At 40.2% G+C, this 20,461-nt stretch overlaps 1 protein-coding gene across 3 annotated transcripts in view; it reads right to left on the bottom strand.

The window, feature by feature from the left end:
• PAMR1 (peptidase domain containing associated with muscle regeneration 1) overlaps positions 1 to 20,461 on the bottom strand; it is a 54,474-nt gene that overhangs the window by 4,649 nt on the left and 29,364 nt on the right. For 2 of the 3 annotated variants that reach the window (XM_077784233.1, XM_021555125.2), the window contains 2 exons: positions 2,560 to 2,772; positions 941 to 1,007 (listed from right to left, as the gene is read on the bottom strand). In XM_077784233.1, the coding sequence (XP_077640359.1) occupies positions 941 to 1,007; positions 2,560 to 2,772 (280 nt within the window). Of the gene's footprint in view, positions 1 to 940; positions 1,008 to 2,559; positions 2,773 to 5,300; positions 5,472 to 20,461 lie in introns of all 3 variants that reach the window. The other variant, XM_021555126.2, reaches the window with a different exon arrangement.

Genomic DNA, 20,461 nt, shown 5'->3' with positions numbered 1-20,461 from the left:
TCTGGATGGGAGGGCATGTATGTTCTCTCAATACAACTGGTCTTCATATTTGAAACATAAAAGACCTGTATTCAAAAGTTAATAGAAAAATTTAAGCAAGAAAAGTCCCCTAATGGCTACTGAAGCCTCATGTCAGCTTCTCAGGGCCATCTATACAATCACACATCACAGACCTGGAGAATGGCAGAGTGATGGGGAAGTAGAGTGACTGGGAAGCCAGAGATTGGATATGACTTGAGCTGGACCTTTATTCTGACCTAATATGACTGTTCTTAAGATCAAAGATGAGGACAGTTCTTGCACTGAATTGAAAATTAAATTAGTCATGTACTTCAGAAATAACCCTGAAATGAGAAATTACTACTTGGACTAAATGAACCAGAACATTGCAACATATCGAATTCTGATGGAGTTTATTTCAAGAAATCATCAGAAGGGTAAGTCCAGGAAGGGTCTAATCTTTCATTCCTTCCTCCCCTCCTACTATACTTGCTCCTCTCCCTCATGTCCAGCCTATATAAATTGTGCTATATTGCTTTGGATGGTGAAACTTACTGGAAACAGGTTGCATTGCCATACCCTCCTCTCTCCTTGTGCTCTCCCTGTGCACTAAGATGGCACATGTTCATATTTTAACACATCATTAGCCCCAGGGAACTGTTCTCAGACTGTTCTCATAGTCTGGCACAAGCTTGCAAGCAGAATTCCAGCATCATCCTGTAGTTTGTCTGTCTCTGTGTATTTCTTCCTGGCTGCTTCCAGCAACTGGCAACCTGTGCTTAATCAGACTTCCCCTCCCAACAGCTCTCATTGCTCAATTATCAGTGGATTTGTACGAATCACTGCTCAGGCAGGCTAAACACATGGAGTGAAAAGGAGAGGAGGGGGAAAGCAATCACATTTATTTCTTTAAACTATAGTTGAGATATTGCATTCTCACCTTGACTGAACCTGCATTGGAAGCACTTTCTGTCTCACCAGGTCAGAGATCTTTGGCTCTCTGCAGGCTAGAAAAAATATAATGTTGCACAGTACTTTTTCACATTCACAGCTCAAGTGGTGTGGTTCATACACATTTCCAACCTTTCCTCTTACTAACTGTAGTGGACTGGATTAAGAAAAGAGGCAGTTAAGTTATTTGCATTAAAATAAAGATTGATCCTAAAACCTAAAGCCTTGGGAAAATACTTCTTCACAGTTCACAAGATGTATCCCATTTACAACAGTGGAAGCTACTGAACTGCTCTGCACTGGCACTTTCAGGCATGGAAGAAGATTTTTCCACCATTCAGTGTGTCTGAATGCCTCACTTGCACCACTACGGATGATGGTTTTGTATCAGAGCAAACTCTTCCAGTAACAGAATTATGTATAAAAATATTTCATTTCCATCTGTGTAGCCCACATAGCTAATCCCAGCGACTTGGCACACAGAGAAAGGCTGCAGGATATTATGGACTTCTCAGTCTGTTTGTACACTTATGGAAGGAATTGGAGGCTCTGATTCAAAGGAAGACTTCAGAGTTACCTGAATATGTGTAAAATAACAGAAAAGAGATCTAAGATTTCTAGTGTTGCATATTCAGTTTACTTACTTTAAGATTAGGATAAAATATTCAAGTTCAAATAACTCTGCCAGGGTCTCCTTCCTGCTGCCCAGAGTGGCAGAAAGGAATCTTGCAGGACGGATTTTATCTATATGCCTGAGCACTTGTTCTCTGTGTAATTTAAGAATATCTAGTTCTTTGTGATTGATATATATGTTAACCATTATATCAATATCACAGTAAAAATCCATAAAGATGCTTTCCCAGATGACTATACGCTTCAGGGAGAGATTATTTTCATCTAAAACAACAGAATAAAGCAATTTGCCCAGGGGACAGACATATTTCCTTATCATCATTTCAGTTTTTAAAAAATCCATATGTCAAGAAATTACATTCATAAAATGAATTTAGCAGTTCCTCAGCCCAAATTAATTCGTTCATTCATTCATTCATTCATTCATTCATTCATTCACTCAGGGTTCTATACACACTCAGTAGAATAGATTGAGATCAAGAGCATAGGATTTAAAGGTGTGATTCAGTGTTTGGATGAATGCATATAATTTAATAATATCTTCAAGGCTGCTATGTACAGGCTCTGCCTTTTGCATTCATGACTGGTCCCATTGTTTTAAAATGATTGTGAAAGGACAGTTATTCCCTCTGACAGCAACAGATTGTTAGCTGTCTCATGAGACAATTATTTCATTCTATTTCAATTCCCTCTTAATCTTCTTTGATTTTGATTTTACTCAGGCTTAGTCCTAGAACAAGGATAATAAGGGTTCTAGGGAACATTCCTTTTTCTGCTTAAAGATGGAATCTTCTGGACTCTGTCTGAGTATAGCAGCCAGCAGAGCTGGCAAGCTACAAAACTCAGTATCAGTTATCAGCCAGACAGCTTACTCTTAGCAAATATGATCATTTGTTAAGTGCAAATAATATTAAACAAAATCCAGTAAAACCATAGCAGCTTGTGTGAGTTGTGGTAAAAAAGTTTGTAAACTACCTTTTATGCAGATTGGTTGCTTCCCTGACCATTCTCCATCGTCTTGGCAGGTCCTTTGTTCATTGCCACTAAGAACATACGAGTTGTTACAAAAGAAAGCAATGACTGTGCCAATTTTTGCATAGCGTCCATTCAAGAGCCCAGTGTCTTCTACTACTCTTCTGTAGCCATTGAGTGGGCCACCAGGATCTGAGCAGTTTTTTTCTTCTAGAACTAATGATAGGGGAAAAAGATAGCAACCATTTTATCAGGTTCACTACATTATTTTCACCCACCAAGTTGCTTGGCATTTTATTCAGATGTTACTAAACAATCTGCACTTTATTAAAGATGTCTTTTCAAGACCCATCTGGGATCCCTGTCTTTGAAAATGTCAAATATTAAAGAAGAAATTATAATATAGAGATGTCTGTTTATAATACACACTTCAGTCTCACTGAAAGCTTCTAAAATAAGATTCTAAAATTGTTAAAACCTCAGCTGACAATCCTGAAAAAGAACCTTGACTTTCCGTTATGTTAATGTGCCATTAATATTAACAAGGCTTCTTCAATAGCATGAAAGGCTGCACTTAAACTATTTGCAGGAAACAGGCCCTTGGCATTCTTTTCCCTTTTCTGTATTTTCAATACTTCACTGCACTTGAATAATAAAACTAGACTACTTAATTTTGCTTTTATGTTTGGTTGCATGTTGTTTTCTTAGCACTAAGAGAGATATCTCAATAATCCAGGGAAATAAAGGAATTGAAAGAGAACATATGTATGTATTTACTGACAATAAAAATTTAATATTAAAAGCTTACTCATGCTATATTCTCCCTATAAAACTGCTTTTGGTTCCTCCTTCCCAGTATTTTCCACTTCTTTTAATTCTTGTTTTGTTTTGGGGTTTATTTTGGTTTTTTTCTGAATAATCTTAGATTTTTGGCCTAAATCTAGAGGACAGTATTCACTATGTGATGCTAGAAGATGATTTTTTTCCTTTATTTTTAACTTCTCTGCTCTTTCTATTTAGCAGCTGACAAGGTAGTGGGTTTTTTCTCTTTGGATTTCACCTTGGTTTTCTTGTCAGGACAACACTAACATGCAATTCTGTTTAATTTCTCTGCCTGGTGTCTCAGTGCATGATAACCAGTGCACATCTAGTTCAGACAGCTGGTGTTGGTGCTGCTCAGACGGCCCAGAGGTCTGGGACATATCAATTGACCCAAAATTACCTCTTCTTATCAGTGCTTCAGACTTGGCTGCCTGCTGAACCTCGATTCACAAAAGCACCGACATGTAACAAAGCACTCAGACATTTATTTATATTGCTGTGAAATCAGCACAGTTACAGTGCAGAGGTATGGCCCTGTCCTGTCACAAAGTCATACCTCGTGCCACCAGACAAAGCCCAGCTCAGCAAAGCGTGTGAACACACAGCCAGCCATAACAATGTCACTTCAACGAAGAGCACGTGCTTTTAACAGTGAGTATAGTATTTCAACCAAGTTGAACAAGTATATTTTAGTGTTTTCTTTACAAGCATTGGATTTTAGCATATGCTTAAGACTATATATGTAGTTAAATATTTTTCCACAAGCTATATTCAGTAAACAAGGATTTCTGAACTTCCTCTCCACAAGAGGGAAAAGCAGATCCCTGTCTCCTTTTCATTTGGCTCCATTTTCCTTCTGTGTACCTCACAGGCTCTCTCAGTTGTGAACCATAAGTGACTGATAACTTGATAGCAACTAAAGACTACAGAGAATCCCCTACAGAATAATGCTTTATTTGCAAGTGGCTCTCTGCACTGATGGCTGGCCTGGAGGCACCATCTGATCACCACAGTATGTGTTTCCAAATATACCCAAAGCTCAACCACATAAGTCACTTAAGGCCTTCTCTTATTTCAGTACTTTGACAGTAATTGTCTTCTTCCTTAGGTTCAGGGTTATGACCTTTTTGATTTATTAAAAACAAAGAGAAAACATCTGGGAAGGAGAGACCTAGCACTTCAGTGACTGCCAAGTCTAGAGACAGCTCTTTCTATAGATGTCTAGCCAGGGCCATCATGCAGCAGGGACTTGGCATGATCTTGAAATTACATTTACTGCAGTTGGAGACTTCTCTCTACATAGAAGAATACCTACTGCTTGCTCTTTCAAATTAATTTATATACAGCTGTTGTACAACACTCCCCCCAAAATGTACATTGTTCGGCATAACACACTTATAAAACACTTTATCAATTGAAACAAATTATTCTGGAATACAAAAATGAAATTGTGCAATGCAAATCAACTAAAGGAAATTTAAAGTCTCTTTAGATGTCAAGAAGGAATTTTACAGGTGAACAGCTTCTATTCACCTCCACAGACTGCACCAAGCTTCTGCAGAGAAAGTGTCAGACACACAGAGTAATCGAGGTAACTATTCATTGTTGTACTATGTCCCTCACTTGGCTTTGGTCCTAGACGTTTTCTCTCTATGTGTAAGAAGGATACATGCCTAAAGACTTTGAAGTTATTAGTTTTCAGTAAAGTGATGTTTCAGTCAGACCTTTATATAAAAAAGTCTTTCAGGCTGGGGTTCCAGCAGAGTAAAATAAGAATTCCTACTCCTTCTTAAAGACAGGAAGACAAAAGGACATGTTATGTCGTAGACCTACCAAATTCAAGCAAGATTTAGATAGTCTAGTTTCATGGGAATACATTGGCCAAAATATTTGATAAGAATTGAAACTTAAAGTGACCTTACCACATTCAGGATGATGTGTTGACCAAATCCCATCAAGCTGACAGTAGGCAACACGGCTGCCTTTTAAGCTGTAACCTGCGTTGCACTTGAAGTAAACCCGGGCCCCGTATTTAAAGTCATCTCCTTCCACAATACCATGAGCAGGAGCACCTGGAGTCCTACACATCACCACTGACAGTTCAGATATTTCAAAAAAATCCACTTTATTACAAAAACAGGACTGTGTTAGGATGATTCTTTACTTAGAACATAGAAAAACCAATTACAATGGACACAGGATCAAAATGAAAAGACCAGTATATGTTGATCTTTAGAAAGTTGTTTAGATGTCAGCTCTACACACACATCCCACTTTTCAAAACCTATCTGGATCCATAAGGTTCAATAGGATTACTCTGAAGTGTCACATGATCATGTGCATAAGTTTGAATCATTAGGGCTCACTTGCTTAGAATATTAGTACTTGAAATATTTTCCATCTTAACAAGGGTTTTGAATGAACTACCATGAGTGGTCAAAAAAAAAAATCTAGATCCTTAAAAGCCTTATACTGAATTTCTTTCAAACACCTCTTTACATTTTATAGATTTTCAGATAACACCTCAGAAATGATAAAGCATCATTATCTGTGTAAATCAAACATTAACATAATTACATTTAAAAGGAACCTTGATTTTTACTAAACTGGGATTTTTGCCCTTTCCACAGGATATTGGGAAAGTACAGATAATGTCCTATATAATTACTGCAAGTAGTAAATATGAAATTAATTATCAAAACCAAGAATTTATCTGATAGCATCAAGCCAACCATGCTAAGGTCCACCCATCACATAAACCTTTCCAATTGTGGCAAACAGTAGATTTGAAGAAAGAACTATAAAATCAGAACAAGCATGTAGAATACTTTCCTGACGTAATCTGTCAGCATTCAAAGGTCTGAAGCTCAAGGACTACCTGAACTACAATGGTATTTTTGGTATAACATACCCTGCTGACATTTTTTTAACATTTATTTGTCTTAGTATTTTTTAAACCTGACCACATACTTGGTGTCCACAGCATCCTGTGACAATGAGTTCTACAAACTAAGTGCAAAAAGTGCACTGCCTTCTTTAGTTATGTTTCTAGTATGCCACCTGATAATTTTATTTCATGCTGTACTTGCTTCATTATGAGAGGCAGAGAAGGTCCATGCCTTATTAACCTTCTCCAAGTCACTTTTTAAGTCCAGTTTCCTGTATGTAGAAATTACATGTGTATTTTTGTAGGTAATGTACAAAACACATGGTTTATTATCTGCACAGTTACCCATCTCTTTGGCTTTGCCTGGGCCATTTAAACTGCATGGGAGAGGATACGGTGCAAGACAAAGATACGCATATGGATTTTTCACCTGTCACCTGTGGTATTCTGCTGACAATAGATAGATGCTAAAGAGATCATCCTTACTTTATGCTTCTAGAAATTGACTTTTCTGTTTTGCCTCATAGCCAGTTGCTTGCTAACCTGCAGCCAAATTTTTATGCTTAAAACTTTCGGAGAAAAACTTTTCTAAGTCCTCTGCTATGTAATCCTTACACAGAGCACACATAAAAACATCCATTTCTATGGATTGTTGACCATCCAATGATTCACATAAAGAAAACACCAAACAATGAGTTGGAAGACTCATTTGTGCACTATTGAGCAAAGGTCTTGGTAAGAAAAACTGTCTAACAATTAAGCATTAGAGTGGGGCCTGGACTATTATGCTCCTAATCAAATCACACCCAGTTAGGTGAGGTCAGCATTTCCTCTTGGCTTCAAGTATTCTTCATTAATGTCATCATTAGCAAAATAATAATGAGAAAAAAATTTTAAAAATTAATTCCTAGCCCTTGATGTTTCTCATGTGAAATATAGACACACATATATATATATACATAGGTGGATATGTGTATACATAATGAAATGAAACATAAATAATGGGAACATAGGTGTTCAAGGTGTTTTAAATTCCCAGAACTCTCATCTTCCCACTTATGATCTCTGTATTCCCAGTCACTCTCTCCATATCTTTCTCTGAGTAGCAATCCATTTTCCTACATTTGTTTCTCTCTTTCAATGTAAAATCACACTCAGCTTGTCAAATGAGAAAAGCAGACCAACCATCTGTGCACCTCTCAGACTTCTACTTTTTGTCATAAATACAGGTTTTATGTTTTGCTTATGGTCCAGTTAGCTCTGCAGAACAAATGTTTTGGTGCTTTTGTGTTCTAAGTCCATCCTGGAAAAAATGTCACCAAGCTACACTTGCTTACTAACTACAAGTATCTGTTCTTCTTCACTCCCTAAGTGCTGAAGAGATTTAGTTTCTCATCCTTTTGATTTGTTTGTTGCCAGACTTTTTTTAGATTCCCTGTGCCCCGGGAGCCAGCTGGAAAAATTCTGTTTTGTTTATGATGTAAATTCAGTATTTCATACACAGATTCATTTAATACTGAACTATGGCCTAGAGCAGAGGACATGGAGGTAGAAGGTCATGAGATCTAATCATAGCTAAAGAAATGTGATCATAAATAGGTTGCTTCATATGCTGTATGTGACAAATGAGAGCACCTCTTTCATCACAGGGATATTACAGGCATTAGCTCATACCCACTTGTGTCACAGAGCCACTGTAGGGTTTATCTGATGGCAAAACACCTTAGCATTATTAATAGATGTGTCTATTTTGTTACCCATGCCTCTAGCTACTGGTTGTTCTTTTGTAACACAGGGATGAATTTGCCACTGGAGACAGAGCCACTCCATTAATCTCTTTACTATGGATCATTTTGTAAGCTCATTCTTTCACTCTACAAATTAAATGTGGTTTTGAATCTTAAGATGTTCCATGCATCTCAGTCCCACAGCTGAGCTCTCTGTTTTCAGTGATATTATCTAGTCTGAAAATCTCGTAGAGTTACTCCAGTACCTGCTTTTACTGCTTTGGTTTGAACTCCATAGGCTTTTTCTTCTTCTGTTTGACTTGCATTTTATCCCTTTCACCTAATGTGTTTCCCAGAGCCTTTTTGCCTTTTTGCACCTTTTCCCTTTACTTGTGAACACTTCAGGCAATGGAGTTTTGAAGAGTTATTATGAAGGGAATCCTAGCCCCTATGTGTTTCATCCCAGTCTATCTTATTTTTTTGTGGATAGCTTCCCATCAAGAGTGAATTTGACTGGTTCTTACATTTTTCAGAATGGGCAGTGTATTGCATTGAATTTTCAGGTAGCCTTCTTTGTTTGAGATATTTTATTGAAGTCTTTCAACATTCTCTCCTGGTGTACAACTAAATCCAACTCTCCAACAGACATTTCTCAGAAGTCAAAAAGAAAGTAAAAGAACATTTTGTAAATGTCATTCATACCTAGCTCTGCCCTCTGGATACACATTAGTCATAAAATCCAACCACATGATCTGACCCACTTCTCTTCAGGGTATTTGATATGATTTTGAGATTCCCTTACTTAGGCAGGATGGACTTTATCCTGCCATCTACTGAATATTAGTCCTCCTTCTGTGCATGGTCCAGCAGAGAGGGCTGGGTGCCCCTCACAGCTCTCACTCACCTCCAGCCACCCCTATCCCAGCTGTACCTGTGCCTGGTCTACCCTGACTGCCAGAGCACAGACAGGGCTATGAGCTGTTTGGACAGCACTTCCTTGGGAAGCACATGATGGGCTGGCCAGGAGCACTCCATGAGCTTCAACCGTTCCTAGACCACTAGTTAGACTGTTCTGCTCCACATGAGAAAAACCAAACACCATTCCTACTGCCCTGTGACTCTGGTTTCCTGCTTTTGGGGCAAGTTGGGCATGTGTCAAGTGATCGACCTCTGATCCTTCCTCTTGGACCAAATCCACCAGGAACCCAGAAAATTGACTAGTTGTCTAGAGAATTCTACTATGAGATGGTAATGGACACCCAAATATGAAAGACATTCATTCAGGTTCTGTCAAAAAACATCTGAGCAGAGCAGAGACTCCATGAGGGTCAGGCTGACCCCATTCTTCCTGTCAAGATGTCATCAGATCTACAAAGATCCTGGTGAATTTATATCTAGAAAGGTGAAACTAATGTTAGGGGAAAATAATGCTGAAAGTGTTTAAGAGCTAAGAATGACTACCCTGCTCATGCAAAAGTTAAAAACTATAATGACTAAAAATGTAAAAAGTGAAAGGATACAATAAAATGTTTAAAGGAGGACAAAGTATATTCAAGCAGGATAAAATTAGGAACAGGATAATTCTTACTCAAAAAGAAATTTATAAAAGTCTTCTTGACAAATGTTGGAAAGGCATAGTGGGATGTAAGTAGAAATTGTATAAGTCTTGTAGTTTGACAACTGAAACTTTAGCTAAAAAAATGAAACAGAAATGTAGGGAACAGAGCAACACCAGCAAACACACCATGAGCAGAGATATTTTTGTTTATTTTTTCCTTATTTTGCTATACCGTATTGTTCCTGGGAAGTTCCACAATTAATCTATACAGCCATGTAGGCAACCTTTGCCACTTTAGGGTTTGAGGTAAATTTTGGCTTGATATAGCTCATAAGAAAGCAAAGTAGGAAGGTGTGTGAGAGGGTGGTTACAGGCTCCTCTGGCAGAAATGCTCAGTTGTTAGATAAAAAAAAAACAGAGTTGCCTCAAGTGTTTATATCACAAACTCATACATTCCTGATAAAACTTATTCTACTTCTTGCCTCTTACTTTGGTCTCTTGGGAAAAAGAAAACAATTTCTGTCCCATATGAGACATTAAATTGGCTTCACATTTAATGGATAACTTTCCTCAATCTGAGAAAACTTGACTAGATGAACAGTAAGTTCCTGAATTTTTAAGTAAAATATTCTATTATTAATAATAACAGTATAAATTCCTTTCCCTTTTAAATTATATGTAAGAGACATTCCTTAGATCAGAATTATCTGCCATTCAGAAATAGTCTTCAGGCTCATTTTATCATCAGTGAGATAAATTAGATGATCTCTTGAGCTACGCTTTTCTCTCTCCAATATCCTTCAAATCCTGCCTGATGGAATTATCATTTGCTTTTGTCCCAGAGTCTCTTCATTAAATGAAAACTATTTTTTCTGATGCCTTCCTCTCACCCACTTTGTTAAATAATATATAGCCCTTCATTCATATAATTTATTATCTCTATATTCTGCACAACCTTTCAATAATATATTGCATGCCTGAAATAAATCTCATTTCTCATTGCTGGCACTAATAAAAGGTTTATATTTTCCTTTTTGTCCCTCCCTGAAATTAGGTGCAAGAATTTACATGGAATTTTGTTCTTAATTTGCTTACAAAATTTTTTAATATTGCTACTTGCATATTCCCAAGTCAGAGTTTGGCTTTCAGGATGACCCATGCTAATTTATATATCACATTTTGTCTATGTCGTATAGCTCTGAACATTTTTTTATAGAATCATTGTATGGTTTGGGTTGGAAGTGATCTTAAAGATCATCTAGTTCCAACCTCCTTGCCATGGGCAGGGTACCTGCCATTAGACCAGGCTGCTCAAAGCCCCATCCAGCCTGGCCTTGAACACTTCCAAGGATGGGGCATCCATAGCTTTCCTGTTTCCTGGTCAATCTGTGCCAGTGCCTCATCACCCTCACAGTAAAGAATTCCTTCTTGATTTCTAACCTACATCTACCTTCCTTCTGCTTAATGCCATTCTCCCTTGTCCTATCACTATCTGCCCTTTTGAAAAGTCTCTCTCCACATCTCTTGTAGCCCCCTTTAGATACTGGAAAGCTCCCCTAAGATCTTCCCAGAGCCTTCTCTTCTCCAGGCTGAATAGCCCAGCTCTCTCAGCCTGTTCTCATAGGAGAGGTGCTCCAGCCCTCTGATCCTCTTCCTTGCCCTCCTCTGGACTTGTTCTAACACATCCACATCCTTCTTGTGTGGGGGCCACAGAGCTCTTCTAGGTGCTTGAAATGTTGCTTTTGCATAAGCTGTGCTGGTATGCTCAGGAGGCTAAACACTGAAAATGTTCACAGAAACTGCATTTTGTAACCAGCAGAGGAATGAGAGCAGCTTCTGCTGTTAGGAATTCTAGCATCTTTCTGCAGAAAAAGAGAGTTATAGACTTATGTTGGAACCCCTGGGGCCACCATGCTACCCAAACCAGTCTAATGACTCTCAGAGAAATCCTGATAGACTGAAACCGAAGAAATTTAAATAACTATCCTCAAAAAAAGGACATTTTGTCTGCCTAAATTACATTCTGTTCCCCAGTGAATGCTGTCATTACTCTGAGTGCTGCTAAAAGTTACAGCAGCCCCTGAGCCAGAAAAACGCCTGCACAAGGATCCAGTGCATCAGAATTTGGATCTGAGATTTGGATTTTCATGGTTTCACAGCAGTGGCCAACAAGTGTTCTGGAGCTAGAGCACCTAGAAGCCTGAGAAATGTGGCTCCAGGATCTGGTGGCTGGAGGGAGCACACTTTCACAGAGTATGTGAAAGTGACTTTTTTTCTTCCTTTCTGTGATTAAGAAAACAAAAATTAAAGGTACAATCCAGCAGAAAATACACATTTCTTTGAAATTCACTGCTATGAAACCATTCTAACAGAAAACTCCCCGCCAGCTCCACCTACATGCACTTCATACAGCTCACTGATATTTGCAAAGGCTGCCTACAGCCAAGCCTGCTAAAGTCAATAGTAAATCCCATCATGTTTGCCATTTTGACTGTAAGTCTGATTTGATCAAATTCTTTTCCTTGGTTTAAGTTTTGTTTAGAGGGCAAGCCTGATGACTTGAGTATCATTGCATAGCAGTAATACCTGTTTTTCCAAAATTTGTAATGGCATTAGCATATCTGCATTTTACTGCTGAGGAAGCTACAGCATGGAGTTATCAAGTGCTTAACCTGAAGGCAAGCAGTGAGTGATTGTCAGAGCTAGGAACAGTCCTGACATCTTCTGACATTCTTACTACGTTTACACTTAAGCTGACCTGACTTTGTGCAGAAATCAGCAGTAATTATAATACCATTTAGTAGTCGACATACTACTCTCAGCAGCAGGGTTTTTGTCCAAAGGTGATGGAGCCATATGGGAGCAGACAGTTCAGAGTGTCTGAACACAAAGCATGTGAGTTACGGAGGGATCTAGCCATGAGCAGCTCAGCAGCTAGTGCTGGGTATTGTGATTCCTTTTGCAAAGCCCCATGTGTAAAGAGCTCTTCTGAATTCAGACTTACAAATCCATAGTCTTCACTCATAACAGAGCTTATTTGGCCCATGAGCTAATGTTGGCTCCATGTCTCTGATGTCAGTCCATGTCTCTGATGTCAGTCCAAATCTCTGATATCATTAATTCCTATGCTTATCCCTTCTCTCCCCAGCATGCATCCACAAGGTGAAGACACCCCAGGTTCTCACAAGGTTTGCTGGCAGAGAAGAACTGCCCTGGAGGAGGACTCAGATGGTTCTCCAGAGACATCCTCCTTTTGCAGCTTGGCATAACAGCCAGAGATGGTTAATGCCTAACACAGAAGCCCACAGAGACTAACTTTAGCCAAAAGCATAAGGACATAATGTCAAAATATTTTTTAAATGGCTGTATCCTCCAAGAGGGAATGAGGTGAGGGATTCCTGGAGCCCATGCTCAGACTTGCTTTTCTACTGCTTGTCATAAGCAGTGCACAGGGCTTTCAAACGGGCATGTGAGTTGTTTGGCAATGGATTTGATAAAATAATCTACACTGGGAGGTGTCAGGCCATCCTGCCATCGTGAGGCAGTGTGTCTGTGCACTCTTCTCTGCTCATTAGAGACATTCTGGTATTAGGTCACACACAGAATGAGGCAGAAACCCCAACTCCAGACTGATTCTTAAGGAGTCACAGTGTTCTTGTCTGCCTCCTGTCTGCCTTCCAGATACTCTGCATTCTGGGATTGTGGGCATAAGTCTGCTGATATCAACATAGAGTTTGTGAGGTCCTGTAGTGCCTCACAGAACAAAGTGTGTAAACTGTAGTGGGAATGTCCTCTCTGTAACACTCCTGACACTCTCTCTGAGTCTACAATTGTTTCAGTACAGGCTTTGTTTCTACAAGGATCTTAACTCACAGTGATGGTACTTACATTCAGGAAAGAGCCTGGCATCTTCTGATGCTGCACTCAAGAACAACTCTCAGCTCAACATCTCCTGAATAAATGGAGCAAACACTGCAGGATCCAACATAAATGAACTAAAATTCTTTCACCACCTCTCTGAACATCCCACCTCTCCTACACTGGAGAGCACTGATGACTAAGAATCCACATGAAGGAGCCCAGCTGTTCTGCTCCAGAGTCTGGCAAGAGCTGGATGTGAATAGGAGCCAGAGCAGCTCGATGGCATTAGCTTTGCAATGTGATCTTCATTCTTCTCCACAGCAGGAGCAGACTGCTGGGAGCTGAACAGCTTTGGAGGACAGGTGGTCTTGGTCAGGACTCTGAAGAAAATGCTTTCTGGGGGTGGTGTGTGTTTCCACGGGCTGTGTATGAGGGGGCTGGTGATGACTAGAATGCTCGCTTGTCTTCTTTGATTCCACTCAAAACTTTTACTTCTTGGAGCTGACAGGCTTTGCACTTTAGATGAAAAAAGAATGTGTCTGCAACTTTTAGAACCAGAAATTAGAAGGGGGTGAACAAGGAAAGCCAAGAGTGCTAAGGTTGGATTGAAAACTAATTTTTTTAAAGCAAGACTGTCATAGCAGAGAGCAAATTATTGGAAACACCACACTGGATCCTATATAGGAAAGGTCATGGAAACTAATGTGGTAAAAAGGTGTTCACAGTGATGGCAGTGTTATCTGAACAGCTAATGCCACATATCAAAGGAGCTCTGCTCTACTTGGTCATGCCAGTCACCACAGACTCAGTAATGAGTGGGTGAGGCTCTAGGCAGGGGCCTCAGAGGTACCTCAGACCTCTGTGTTACCACAAGCACTTAGCCAAGGCTAAGCTCCACACAAGTGCTCATGTCATGGTAATTGCAATAGCTAAAAGATCCAGTATCTCTCAGGAACTTGGCCTTCAGTATCAAGTAGGAGTCCTGAAAGAGTAACAATTATTCCCCAAAAGTGTGCATGTGCATTACAGTAGCCTCCATTTACATTTTTGGCAAGGGAGGACTTTTGATAAACCATCTCTGCCCTCAGTCACTTGTGTTTCAAAAGAGAGGAAACATTCTAACCTCCTTCATGCCTTTTGTGATGTCCCAGGACACAACCACCCAGCTCCATGCCCAGCTCCAGACACAGCTCATGCAGAAGTGCTGGGAGAGGTTATTCATTACAAATGTCTTTGGCCTTGATTTATTCCCCATGAAAGAGTCCTGGAGGTTCAAATCACCTGTCATTGTTTTATTTTGCCAGTCCTCACATTAATCTTGGAAACATCAAAGGAAATCATAACAAGAGCAGCTGATCAACCAGCTCCAAGAACCAGAGAGTAGGTTTCCAGTCCTGCTCTCTGGGCCTCTTTGCTTTTGCAGTAGTTCCACTAGCTAGGAATAATTACACAAAATTATGACGTAATCCCTACTGAAATCCAAATCTTTTCATTCCCTTCCAGCCAATTGGAAGTTGCCCCTGATGTTTTCTAGCTCCCTGCCTCTGTGAATGAGACCGTATCCATGAGAAAATATGCTTGGATCACTCACTGTGATTTATTCATCCGGAGGCAATTTGGAGGCTGTTGCTTACAATTAGCCACTTGATCTTTATCAGCATTGTTCTTAGCCCTTAGAAGGCTGTGTCTCTGGATACAACCTTTCCGGTACTTGGATGGCCTATTTAATTATACAACTGGACCTGTTTGTGCATGGGATACTGGAGTGAATGAAATCCTAACAATCCTCAACATTCATTTTCTCTATCAGTAGCAAGAAGTAATATTTATTGTAAGTTCCCTAATGTTTCCTTGGAAAAAAATCACAATATCATCCTGCAGGGGAGAGCATTGTCTGCTCAGGGGGAAGATTATAGGACAAGAAAATATCAGGTATGCTCATTGTTATATCAAATGAGAGAGTAAATAATCCTGAGGTGTTTCATTGTGGAGATGTCACCTTTCCAAATAAACAAGGACAAGCCTGAGCAATACTGGATGAAAAAGGCACTCTAAACAAATGCATATTGCTATGAAAAAAAGTTTCTGAATGCACATTAACTGAACCAAGAGAACAATATAAAATGATACAGATTCACCTTGGCATAGACAACAGAATATTTCATTCATCCTTTTGCAGGGATCTGAGCTGAATTTCACATAGGAAGGAAGACCTGGCATTGCCCATTTTAGAAAAAGAGATGGAAATTACCAAGCGTTGAGATGAGAGTATAGGGAAATAAAATGAAGGGAACTGAAAAGCAGAAGAGTAGTAAGGAAGTAGCAGGGCAATTTGATTGGCTGTGGAATGCAGTTTCTGAGCTCTTGAAGAAACCAAAGAGGAAAGTGGGAGTAGTAAGAAAGAACAAGTGGGATTCTGCCTGGTCAATTTTGTCATCATTCCTGCCTCCTGGGGCCATTCTGCCTTGGCAGTGTTTTGCATCACCAGCAAACAGTGTGGAAGACAATGCAATGATTCCCATGAAGGGAAGTGTGTGAGGCAGTTGCCTCAGAGATGTTTGAATGTGTAATCCTCAAGGAAGAACAAAACCTTTTAATGAACTTGGGGGGAGGGGAAGGGAAAGAACAAAACTGTAAGCATTGAAGAATGCTGATTATTTCTGCAAACTTTCACATTTTAAGGTTACCCCAAAGCACTGCAAGAGTTGCAGTCTCTATGCTTGCACCCCAGAAGTACAAATGGTGTGTCAGTAGTCTTCAGAGAGGACTGAATAGAAGGGCAGGAGGGGGAAGAAAGAAAAAGCAAAGTTGTATTTTGGGAGGGTTCCTGCAATTGAAGCTTACGACAACGTGTTTTCAGGCCATAGACAGTGGAGAGAGGCCAAGCAGGAACAATAATGACCTATTTTGTACTTTTCTTAGGGCTGTGCTTTGTTTTGGGAGTGTTAGCAATTGCATCTAACCCATCACCATATTCTGAACAGGTAGGTTTGGTGTTGGCATCTGTTGCAGGGTGTGGGTGGTTGTTGAGTTTAGGGGTCTCCTTTATGTCTTTGTTGCTGTTTATGGTTTATTTGGGTGGAATGTCAATGGATTATGTTTATACTTTGTCTTTAGTGGCAGATCTTTTTCAGACACTTGCGGGGATTGGTTGTTATGGTGTGGGACTTGTTTTAGTTCTTGGAGAAGTTTACTGAATGCTGATAGTTTGGGGTGGCTGCTGTTGATAGTGGGATATGCTTTCTGTTCAATCAGATTTCAGTGGTGGAGCTATATTTTATTCTTGCGAGGTGGGGATGGTTTTACTGGGGGCTGTTACTGACTTTATTTGTTGTTTTGGAACTTGTACGAGGGTTATCTGACAGGGTCATTCAAGCAGTTTAAGTGTAGAAATCAGAGAATATTTAATGTAAAATACCAGCTTTGGGAATTTGAGATAGAGGTTTAAGTCCTTTCTTTCTGAGATTATTTGTGGAATTCTAAGAAGAGGTGTAGTATTCACTCATTGGTTCAGAAGATCAATGCTTTTTTCTAAACTCTTAGAGTATTTTTAGAAGTTGAGTATTTTGTTTTTCTACAGCTCCAGTAATGAGGAAGTAGGTGAGGGAGGCTAGCTGGCCAATAATGATGAATGGTTGATGTAGGCAGAGATCCCAAATCTATAATCTACTCTGGGCCCTTTTCTCAGTTCTTCTAACTCCAGAAAACCCAAAAGTTACATCTCCTCACACTCAGCTCAGAGGCAGAAAGCATCTCCATCAGCAACTTAACAACTGTATTCCAGCCCCCCTACTCTGTGACCTTTGCTAAAGGTGGGGGTGAGCTTGAAGTGTGCCAGTGATGCAGACTGGTTTTTGGGCTGCGGGCTGTCATCCTGTGCTGAAGAGCTGGTTTATGCCATGCCTCCTCTAGGAGGCTTTTCAGAAAGACTCAGCCTCCCAAGTGATTCAGTAGTGAAATGACAGCAAAAGTATCTTTGTCCCATCCAGTGTGGCAAAAATACCTGAGATATAGCTTGGTCCAACTTGTCCTCCTGACACTGATTCATCCTTCCATATACCAAGTCATACCAGGGAAAATCCTATGGATGGTTTTATCTCTAAGATGTCCTATCAGGCTGAGGAAAAAGTTCAGTATTGTTTTGGGGTGGGCAAGAAGAGATTTCTATGAATATATTTAATGTAGTTTAGAAATACAATTATTTTCCTATGGTGGGCTATCCTTGGATAGATTACATTTACAAAGAGACATTTTCTCATTTATTTAGGTGTTGGCTATGCCTGGGGCTATGCTCTGGGCAGAATACCATGGGGTTTTACCAGATATGTTTCACTTTCTGAAAAACTGAGAGAACTGTCTAGTTAATTGACACTGAGGAAATAACAAAGCAACAAGAGGAGTTGTCAGTAAAGCAGATGTTCTGTCTCTTTCAGCCTTGCTGTCAGTGACACGCAACTGGAGTTTCAAGACACTACAAAAGTATTATGAGATCGAACACTGGTAAGTGGTATAAGCACCTTCCTCCCAGAGAGTGCATGACCTACCCAATCCAACATTCTTACTGACAGAACCAAGGGAAAGGCCAGTCCTAGGGACCAGGTTTTTGAAGGCTGATTTACAGCAGCTGTTGTTTAGTGGCTGCTTCAGATGTTTGTAGCAATATCCATCCTCAGCCATCGACATCATTTTTCTCTTAGGTGTTTCTGTCCTCCTATGAGACATCTTGGCTGTTTGTGTAACACAAGCTGCACAGCTTTAGTTTATTGCTCAGTGAATTAAGACAACCCAGAACTGATGTTAGGTTATGTTAAAGCATCACACATGGTGTTTGGTGGTTTGGTAGTTCCTCTGTGAGCATTTCCAACATCCTTCTAACCAAGGGAGAAATATCCAGGAAATGTACTGAAGTGAAAACTGGGAGCAGAGATCTCTACCTCCATCTCAACCCAAACCCTTCAAATCCCTGCACTAGGCACTAACCACTACAGATTACCTTGTAAACACATGATTTTCCTGGAAAGGAGTGTACTGCAAGACACTGGATATGTTGTGAAGCAGGATGTATGTTTGCTAACATCCTAGCAATCATCTACACAGCATTACAATGTCCTTCTGATGAGCTCAGTAAAACAAGAGAGGGCATTATGCTACCAGAACTGAACCCTGAAGTGACTTATTAAAAACCTCTCTATCTTATGTTGCCTCTCAGAGGCAGTTCCAGGAAGGTTCTGGAAAACAGAAACCACCTCTGAGACCATTCTGTGGTCACACTACAGAGCTGCTGCATGACAGCCTAAAGGGTGGTGCTGTGTTAAACTTCAGCCTGTAGCCCCTAATGATCTTCAAAACCCAAGAACTGCCACGCTGAGTGAAAAGTTTTTGTGTGGGTCTCAAGGCAGATGGGCCCTTCGATTGTAACAATGAGGAAAAGCCACTAGCTCTACTCCTTAGCAGCTCTAGGTATGTATGTCCTTCAACAGCAAGAGCAGGGTTTTTATTTCCCATCCCATACCCATGTGCCAATAGGAAGGACAGTGGAAATGTCATGGAGTGGAAATGTCAATGTCTCATATCTTTGACATAGCCACCCTAAAAAAGTGACCTTGACACAAGCGAGGAAGAACTCTGTCCCTTTAAAAAAATCTGTAACAAGCCATTTTCCACTGCAAAATTCAAGCAAAGCCCAACAAACAACAACAACAACAAAAAAACAACAACAAAAAAAAACCCACCAAAAAACCAAAAAAACAGCCAAACAAACAAACAATCAATAAAAACCAAACAAAATCAAAGCCAAAACTAGAACACAATGGCAGTCCCAGGAGCAGGGAAATTAAGAGTCATAATTTTATTTGCAACATTTTCCCTAGTTGGAATAGGAACTGATTTCATGACAGGGTTGCAAGAAAGGACTCAGGGGCATTTATTTAATTATACCTGATGTTCTGCATTGTAATCATGCAGTATAGATAAGATGTAACACATGTGAGCTGCAAATTGCACAGTGATTGTACATGGATATAATGTAATTATAGTCTTACACAGTGATTATGGCAGCCCTTGAAATCTATTACTGAGAATCTTTCTGACAAAATTTTAAAAAAAACCTCCAAGCATGCTATTAGAAAACTCTGCATTACATAGCCAAGGTTAGGTAAGAACACTAGGTTCAATGCCCACAACCTCTCCCCAGTGCCTCATCCTAAGCTCTGCTGGTTTCAGACTCTGTCTAGCTTATGCGAAGTACTGACAGCTGGGCTCCTTCTCCCACAGCAGAACAGGGGGTGAGGTGTGGCTGGTGGGATGTTAATGCTTCCTCCCTATTTTAGATATAAGGAGGCTCTGATAGGATGAGCGCATCCCTAAGAACCAGCCCAAGTCACAGATGTATGGGGCCAAAAAGGATGGAAGTGGATTGTATCAGCTGTGGGGAAAGGCCTGAAAGCTATATTCAGAGGCCTGTTGGCACACAGTAAGGCCAGCCCTAGCAACATCAAAGGCTACAGCAAGGAGTTAGTTTATACAGTTTTGTCAGTTGGATTAGACTCTTCATTAGGATGCAGAACAAACCTCTCCTACTTGGCAGACAGGAGCAAGAAACAGAATAAAAATGGAAATCAGATCTCAGCCCTGAATTCCCCATTCAGTGAAGCTCTTCTTATTTGCGTAGGAACTCCAGTTTGCCTGGCTTTGTTTGAAATAAAGGTAACAGGAAATTTCTGGGCAGGATGAGGTCAAGGTCTCTTGCTTTGGGGCCAGCAAGCCCTGGGAGGACTCTTGAGTTAGAACAGCCCGTTCTGGGAGGAGGACAAGCAGAGGGCAAGAACATTTGCTATGGGGTACCAGCAATACTGTCTCTACAGCTGCATCCTCAGCAGGCAAACTCAACAGGGAGACTTTGGAAAAGACCTTTCTTAGTTTGAGTTGAACAAGTAGTTGTCACACTGCAGAGAGTCAGGGACATGCTGACACTAGAGTGGATGGCTTTTAGCAGGCAGCTTGTGCACTAGTCAGCTTCTTACTTTTCCCCTGCATCTTTTGATGAAGTTG

This window comes from Lonchura striata, chromosome 6, assembly GCF_046129695.1.
Source record: "Lonchura striata isolate bLonStr1 chromosome 6, bLonStr1.mat, whole genome shotgun sequence".
Classification (NCBI taxonomy): domain Eukaryota; kingdom Metazoa; phylum Chordata; class Aves; order Passeriformes; family Estrildidae; genus Lonchura; species Lonchura striata.
Note: the sequence above shows the minus strand (reverse complement) of the source record. Positions and strands in the feature narration are given on the sequence as shown.